The following is a 9,103-nucleotide window of genomic DNA, read 5'->3' as shown; positions in this document are numbered from 1 at the left end:
GCAAAAAGGAGAACAGCAAAAAGAAGTGCAACTGCTACCCAAGTGCCTCTTAAATTATAATAATAAAAAAAAAAAAAAAATCCCCATCTTTCGCTGCTGAATCCCAACACAGAGGAGCTCAATCAGGCCAACAGGCCTCTTCTAAATATTCCCCAGGATCATGGAGGGGAGGAGAAAGAAAAAGTAATGGGACTCCCATCGAAACGCACATGAATTCTGTGTACAACAACCAGTATGACTGATCCCCCAGTGAATACTTCAATCAAGATCTTTTGGGTGTCACACTTTTCTTCTTCTTCAGAACAGGAGCTCATTGATTTCTGGAATCACAGTAATCAGCCAGAATCGATGCTTGGAACGTTTCAGACTGGCGTGAACTCATTTGTGTCGCGGCGTGTTCTTGTTCCGTTTCCGCTTGAAAAAGCAGCAGCACCTGTGGACGAAAAAAAGGTTAAACCAAAGTACGGACCAGACGGTGCAAAGATGAAAAGGAGGGATGATAAATGAAATCACTTGCAGGTTATCAGGTTATCACACGTCACAACTCGAGCCTTTCACATCAACACTAAATATTTCATCATAATACTACCAGGTGAAAAGTTAGTGGTTAGAAGGTTAAAGAGCAGCACCAAGGACCAGAGGGATGATATGTTGATGTGCTCATTCATCTCTTCCACCTTCATCATCATCATCAATAGTGATTGCACACAACAGCTTCAGAGAGGGCTTGACTAAAGACTTCGGCAGTGAACTTTCGTTTTTTTAAAGTATGTTTTTATGGATGGATATCGCCTAGTGCAGACAGAGCATGGTGCGTTTGAGTGTTCAGAGAAAAAAACAGAGATGGGAAAACAGCCATAGACTGAGACACAGGACAGTGATTGGCTAATTTCAGATTACATCATCAATAAGAGATATTACTGGTGTAACATGCAGCAAAACCTAAATAGCGCCATTATATATCCTCCGATTTGAATTTATTGTCAAATTTATATTCCTTTTATATCAGATACCCAATAGGCACAAGTTAGCCAACTTCTATCGTTACTTCCCGTGTCTCAAAGATGACATAATCTCTGCAGCACAAGGAGTCTCAAGTGCAGTTTTGCTCAAAACACAGCAGGGTGTTACATGTTCATGACACAAACGCCATCAGCCTTTAGACATTAGCCTACATGAAAAGCTGCAGTCATGGTAAACTATAGATGTTAAGTCTGAGCCTTTTAAATGGGCAGATTTGGGCACAATCTGGGGTCCATATACTGGGCCCAGTCTAGGCTGGTCCACTCCCTGGCCCATGAGTATGATGTGGACTAGCAGAGAGGGACTCACCACAAGTTGAGCATTTTCACGCAGCTACAGAAAAGAGAAGGAAGAGTGTAAAGAGAAAAGATAGATTAATACAACAAGACTAAGATGATGGAACTAGCCTCATGCCACACATACATGCACACACCCCCCAACCGGGGAGACAGGTGGACACAGAGGACAGGTCTTTTAAAGAGAAAATATTCTACTACAGCAACTCGTAGAATTCTCAGAGATGGTGTGGGCTGGATTTAGGAACGGTTATGTTTTTCTATGGTTAACTCCTCTTGGAGGCATGGCTTGACTATACAGATTGTTATTTGTGCAGAACCAGAGCACCTTTTCCACATTCCTCCCCTGGAGAGGGAGAGCTTCTCTGTAATTCCCTGAAATCTGTGTTGCATGTGTGATGTCACTAATAGTTAGAACATATCACAGGCAATATGGTAATGAAACGGAGTGGATTTGAACCTGGGGCCGTAGAATCCACAGGCAGCCACACTAACCGGCTGAGCTAAAGGTCCGACCTGTTAGAAGGTGTTTGTTGACTGCACTGACTAGTAGATCAGTAGATACAGTAACTCGACACCTTTTTCCGGCAGCGTGGCTACATGAGTAGAGTGCCGGACTCATGATCGGAAGATCACCGGTTCGAGCGCCGGTCAAGGCTGCTGTCGGAAAGTGGCGTTGTTGTCCAGCAGGGGGCACTCTGTCCTCTGGACTCGTCAGTAACAATGCCCGTTACAGTGATAGGGACACTGTACAGCTGCGAGTGCCATCCTTCAGATGAGACGCTGTTAAAGAACCCAGGACGCCCATCGTAAAGAGTAGGGGGTTCCCCAATGTCCCAATCAGGTATCAGACATCAAGGCCACCTAATCATCCCTTCCCCTTAATTGACTGATATCAATCCCTGTCTCCTGAGCCGTTCAGCCATTGTGTAGTGCAGGGTTAGAAATTAACATTTTTTTTTTCAAGGGCTTTTTTTGCCCCCCTTAATTGATTTTCGGGTTTTTTTTTTGTATTTCGGGGGCACTGAATTTTTATGATGAAAATTAACATAAGGATTATAAAACATTGTTGACACTTTTTTTTTACAGTCTTCGTCCCTATGTTTGATAATGTAATGTTAATGTCTCCATATATAGGGCTCTACGCTAACCTTTTTCCCAAGGAGCACATGTGCTCCTAAATAAAATGTTAATAAATAAAATCTAAATAAAAATGTAGGAGCACACAAAGAAATTTAGGAGCACAGTGAAAATTGTTCAAGTAACAGAGTTTATTAACTATTTATCACATGCATATTATACTGTGCGTGTGCACACTATGAATTGAAAATGGGGGACCCTGATGTAAACAACACGAAAGTCTTTCTCTGGTCTGCATCCCCTTAACAATTGTGTGTATTGAGCTGTACTGTATTGTACCCATTTGGCAATCTGTTAATAAAGTTTTCAATCAATCAAACGCAAAGGATATCGGTTGTCAAGCTGCTTTTGTATGTTGTAGTGTTGTTATGATACCAACATTTTGACTTTGATACAGATAGGAAAGGTAATGGAATATATTATTAGATGACAGAACATTGAAAATTCTTTATACAATTATTTAATTCATTATGAAATAGAAATTCCGTTTTTGGGTGGAACGTTTGTTGCAAGGAGCTAGGGAGGCGGGGACCGCTGCGTGTTACACACAACACGGAGAAATGTCCAAGCGTCTAGCTGCTTCGGTGCGTCGTTAACGTTAACGTCGGAAGAAATTCCGCACTAAGCCCTAAATTCAGAGCAGAGCAGTATCCTAATGACTTTTATGCTTCAGTCGATAAGGTGTTTTGCGAATTCTGTCAACATACCGTGGGGACTGGACCCGCAAAAACACGTGCGAATATCACTTCAAAAAACCATGTCAGCCGGATTCCTCTTTCTCCTCGTCTCTCTTTTGCTCAAAATAAAAATGAATGGGCTTCATGGCTGGCTGATTTTTTTGCGTTGTCTGATTCTGAATGTATAACTTGCCTAAGCCGGTACCGTGACTTTGTTTTCGGGCGCTACTGTGATTGGACGTTTATGCGCCTTGTGTAATGTGAGACTATTATTAACAGCGGAGCTGTTTTGTAATCGTCACGCGTCTCGAGTAAATGATTTTTCCGGGTCGCGCACACACACATATTATTAGGGGCAAATACAAGGGAAATGCTCGCACTGTAGATCATATATATAATTATATATATAATTAGTAAACTGTCGGGGGCATTTTCTGCCCCCCTTAACTGATTTTCGAGGGCATTTTGTCCATTTTCAAGGGCATTTTGCCCCGAGCCCCCGTTAATTTCGAACCCTGGGTGTGATGTGTGCCGGGTGCCATTGTATGGTAGCCATTGAGCCTGCATAGCCCAAGGTTGGGTGCTACCAGTGGTGGTGAAGGAGGCAATTTCCACCCTACATTGTAAAGCACTTTGAGGGTCTAGAAAAGCGCTATATAAATGCAATTAATTATAAATTATTATTATTATTAGATTGACATACATAAAAAATATAAGCTGCAGACTGGAATTCCTGTTAAATATCAATGGGTGCTTGTTTAAATTAGCATATTCATAGATCCTTGCATTCTCAGTGAGGGTAAAAGTGTAGGGATGCTGCAAAGACATTTTCAGTAGTTTACTGAACAATACGGTGGATTTATCTTTTTCTTCTTTTTAACAGTTCGAAAAACATTCTGGAGGGGATCTTTAAGACTTAAATTAAAGCAAAGTCAACATAAATCAAGTAAAAACATTTGAATATGCATATATAGTGATGCATGTAAATCCTGTACTACAGGAGGCCTTGCTTACATGGAAAACCAGATTCACAATGTGGACCTAGGCTTTTAGGTTTGAAAATGTGCATTCAAACAAAAATGTGCATTTAGATTGTTTGATGGTCCGATATGTTTAACAACATATTGCTATGGAAAATGTCTTCCCTCTGTATGTCAAACATTAACTGCATAGTGTAGGATACGTTATCTGCATTTACTGCCCCCCCCCACCCCCACACACACACGCACACCATCGACTTGCTTTATGATATATCAAAGAGCCTGCCAGTTGATACACCAATCATCATATCAAAAGGAAACAGGAGGCAGGCCTCATCATCAAGGCAGGAATAGAAAGGCACAGATAAAAGTGAATGAATCTCCAGGAGATATGAGGAGAGCAGGAGGGAGTGATGGACACCAGTAGACAAGGTATTTATCTAAGGCTCGTTTTATCAGGTGTAAAGACGAACAGGGAGGGCTGGCTAGGCAAACATTAATGGGTATTTACTTTTTTTGCTGTTGTAACTGCTATGTGGTAAATTAAAAGACGAGACTTATTAAATAGACATGCATACAAACTTGTATGAGGATAGGTACTGAAAACTATAAATGCTATACCTAATTGACCATTCTCTGGAAGCAACAGTTGTGATTGAGGAAACAGAGATGGGTCAATTAATAGAGGGATTGAAATAGGGACAAGCAGGGTTAGAAATTAAGTTTCTTTCCCAGGGATTTCTTTTGCCACCCTTAATTGATTTTCGGGGGCTTTTTTGTATTTCGGGGGCACTGAACTTTTATGATGAAAAAGGTTATTAAACATACTTATCATTTAAAAAATACAACTCAATTAATGACCTCATTTTGTGGCTGCGGCTGTCCTGGTGGTGTCTATTCTTTCCCCCAATACATTTCCAGTTCCGCGTTCGCCTTCTGCCTGGCTGGTAGTGTGCAAGGAGCAGTTTGCGTGGATGTTTTTGTCGGTGGGACGAAGACTGTAAAGAAATACAGTGCTTTGCACCACCAGGACGCGTCTATTCTTTCCCCAATACATTTCCAGTTCCGCGTTCGCCTTCTGCGATCTGATTGGCCACTGACGTACGCTAGTTCTGCCCCCCCCCCCCCCCCCCCCCCCCCCGGTATGATGCCAGGCGGGCGTAGAAATAATGCGTGGAGAGCGAGCCTCAATGCGCGAGCGCACACACGCACTTTGAAATGAATCATTCCAGCAAAGTAGGCTTCTATTATTCGAATTACTGTTTTAATGGGTATCACAGTAGTAAGTCCTACTGTAGAACATGACATATTAGCATGACATCTGATTTATTAATGCCAATACTAAAGATTAGGGACAAACGCAATTGGCACAAGTGTAAATCATGGATTAGTCACTCAGTTTTAACATCCGACTTGACTCAAAATGAGATTCGATTCAAAATGTATTGTCATTATACAGCACAATACATACATATACATACCATCCAACCAGAGTGGATAAATTAATTAAACGTAAAATAAAAATAATTGAACCAAGAATGATTTGAACTTGTGACCATAGGATTCACAGCCAGCAGACTAACGAGGTGAGCTACGTCGGATGTTAAAACTGAGTGACTAATCCATGATTTACACTTGTGCCAATTGCGTTTGTCCCTAATCTTTAGTATTGGCATTAATAAATCAGATGTCATGCTAATATGTCATGTTCTACAGTAGGACTTACTACTGTGATACCCATTAAAACAGTAATTCGAATAATAGAAGCCTACTTTGCTGGAATGATTCATTTCAAAGTGCGTGTGTGCGCTCGCGCGTTGAGGCTCACTCTCCACACATTATTTCGACGCCCGCCTGGCGTCATACCGGGGGGGGGGGGGGCAGAACTAGTGTACGTCAGTGGCCAATTAGATCGCAGAAGGCGAAATTGGAACTGGAAATGTATTGGGGAAAGAATAGACGCGTCCTCTCCCATCCCAATTTCGTATCATCCAATTCAACCCTCCCCTGTCACGAACGCCGTTTCTTGCCTCCCACAAGCCGGCTGCAATGTGGACTAAGTCATACATAGCACAAGTCCCCTCCGGTACTTGAGGTAACAGTAGTCGCATCTTTTCACCTGCGCAGCTCGATCTCTCAGTGGCGAGGAGTAACGCGTGGGAGGCTCACGCTGCCCCCGACACTTCCTGATTCTACTGCGCAGGTGCACCAACCGACCTGTAGGAGTCGCTGTCCACAACGCCCGATCCCCACCCATCAGTTTCCCACCCCCTAATACGGCCAATGTGTATTAGTACGGACGGCCAGCTAAACTGAAAGCAATGTGGAGCGCTGGGCTCGAACAGGCAAGCCCAGCGTCTCAGTCATTCGTGGCGAGCGCCTTGCCCACTACGCCACGTAGCCGCCGTGCCGCATATATATTAAAAATGTCAGTACATTTCAGGTAGATAAGGTATTACGTTCAAGTAGATAAAGAATACACACTTAAATAAGAGGCCAGAGAAACATTTTAAGCAAATTATTTTAATATATTGATTGATGATTGATTAATCAATACAAGTCAATCTTAAGCTTAAATTGTACCCTAATGTAACCTAACCTAATCATCAGACTCCTCACTCTAGCCTCTTTGCAGGTTTTAACAGAACATAATAAAATGTGAAGGTTTTGTAAACCTAACTTAAACCTCCTCAATCATGTCCTCATCAGAGTCCACAATCTCATTGATTTACTACCGATGACTGTGGTGGTATGTTAATGTGTGTGCGTTTGTGTTATACGACAGAGTGTACAGGCCGCGTGAATATTTTAGGCAACAAACTTGTGTTTAGCGTTTCTCTGATTGGCCACTACGCCCATGTGACCGCGGCAGCGCGAGAGAGCTGCAGCGCGGAAATAGGCTGTCTATTGCCATTCTCTAAGACAAACTCTAACCTTAACCAGCTCCTTAACAGCGCCTAAACTTAAACCTTCTAACCTTAACCAACTCCGAAACAATGCCTAACCTTAACCTTAACCAACTCCGAAACAATGCTTAAAGTTAACATGCCTAAACTTAACCGGCGAAAGAATGCATGTTAAAAAAAAAAAAAAATAATTGAAGGGAATCGAACTTGTCACCAACGGACCACAGGATCCACAGCAGTTGAGCTAGTTTTCGATGTTAAAAAAGGGGGGATTACTGCTACATAATGCTGCCGCGACAGAGCGGAGATGCCGCTCCGCTCTGCTGCTGCGTCGGCGCGGCTAGACGCAAGTTGGGCGTGGCTAGACACAAGTTGGTTGCCTTTAATATTTAGGCGTACAGGCCACCGTACTCAGGGTCACAGGGCAGGTACGGGAGGGGCGATAGAGATACACCTGTGTGATGTTTCTACGGAGTTAAGCTAATAAAGGATACTCGTCACAACCACAGCAGAGGACTCACGTATTTGTACTGTGAAGTAACACGACAATGACAAACGTGTTGTTTCCGTTTCTTTTTGACATACTTGCGGCACACAGAACAAGTTAACAACTCACCACTGCCTACAGCCCCCGCATCATACTGTAGCCTAGCCAGTCTCTTGAAACTATCTTCAAACATCCACTGCTCTGGAAACTTTCTTTTGTCAGGTGGTCCCACTCATCCTTTGTCTGAGAAAGCCGCGGTGGGTTTTCTTTTTAGCGGCCGGCTTACTCCTTCCATATGGTTCCACATATTTATAACCCATTAACGTTATTAACCTAACGTTAGCTTAGCCTAACGTTACAGTGCAAGCAGTGTAAACAAGGAGAGATTGACGCGCAAGGAGAGATTGAGGGCTGCAAAAAAGGCGACTGTCCTTTATTTTGTTCAAATCTGCCCGCCATTGGCGCTTTGCGGGAGCTTATTTTGTTCCCTGTATATATATATATATAATTTGTCAACTGTTAACTGATTTGAGGGCATTTGGTCCATTTTTGAGGGCATTTTGCCCCAAGCCCCCGTTAATTTCGAACCCTGGGGACAAGTACATAAGAGGAAGAGGGCAGGAGGAGAACTGCTATAGCAAAGGGTGGGGGGAGGGGGAGAGACCAAGAGAGCGAGATGATTCATACTTGGCCTCATCAACTTCCACCTCTGCCTGAGCTGTGATTGGTGCGTTGGAGTGGGCTGCCAGAGGGTCATCTGTATTCAGCTCCCCATTGGTTGAGCTGACCACCTGTGGCACACAGAAGAATTCCATCAGACAATGACATTTTGTTTAAATCCATAGATACATTATTGTTATTGTTGCAACATTTTTAAGAGATGGGGCACAGGAAATAGCTCCCTGTGTTGCACATCTTATTAACCTCTCCCTGGAGCAAGGCATTGTACCAAGTGGTACTAAACATGCAAAGATCATTCCCTTGTACAAAAAAGGGAATAGCTCTGAGCCTGGTAATTACAAGCCAGTATCCATTTTGAGTGTCACGTCCAAGATTTTAGAAAGAGTGGTGCACGAGCAGATATCAGAATATGTTGGCAAGGAAAACCTTCTATATGAATTCCAATCAGGGTTTAGGAAGTCATATTCTACAGACTCATGCCTCCTTTATCCAACTGATTTTATTAGAAAGGACATGGATGAAGGGAAACTGTGTGGAATGGTCCTACTTGATCTTCAAAAAGCCTTTGACACAGTAAATCATGGTCTACTGCTTAATAAACTGAAATAGGCGAGTCAATCTATGAAAAAAAAGCACTTAACCCAAAAAATTTTTTTTTCGATGGATTCCGATAGTATTGGGCGTGCTAAATAACATACTAAAAGTCGACCAAAATCGACCCACCCGAAAGCCGCCATTTCCAAGATGGCGTCCCAGATGGCGGTGGAGATATTAAAATGGCTATATCTCAAATTGGGAATATGGTGCAAAGGATTTCTCAACTTATTCTGGTACCTCTGGGCATGTTCACTAACATACTAAAAATCTAGGAAAATACACCTTCCAGAAAGGCTTAATTTTCAAGATGGCGTCC

General features: G+C 42.7%; 1 protein-coding gene across 1 annotated transcript in view; it reads right to left on the bottom strand.

The window, feature by feature from the left end:
* Positions 1-226: 226 nt before the first annotated feature.
* csnk1g1 (casein kinase 1, gamma 1) overlaps positions 227-9,103 on the bottom strand; it is an 83,476-nt gene continuing 74,599 nt past the window's right edge. Inside the window, exons 12-13 of the mRNA XM_084337730.1 lie at positions 8,197-8,300; positions 227-433 (exon numbers count right to left, since the gene is read on the bottom strand). Coding sequence (XP_084193856.1) covers positions 379-433; positions 8,197-8,300 — 159 coding nt within the window. The 3' untranslated portion in view covers positions 227-378. The remainder of the gene's footprint in view (positions 434-8,196; positions 8,301-9,103) is intronic.

Source organism: Notolepis coatsorum, assembly GCF_963971535.1.
Source record: "Notolepis coatsorum genome assembly, chromosome: 20".
Lineage (NCBI taxonomy): Eukaryota > Metazoa > Chordata > Actinopteri > Aulopiformes > Paralepididae > Notolepis > Notolepis coatsorum.
The sequence above is the reverse complement of the archived record's forward strand: the minus strand, read 5'-3'. Positions and strand labels throughout refer to the sequence as shown.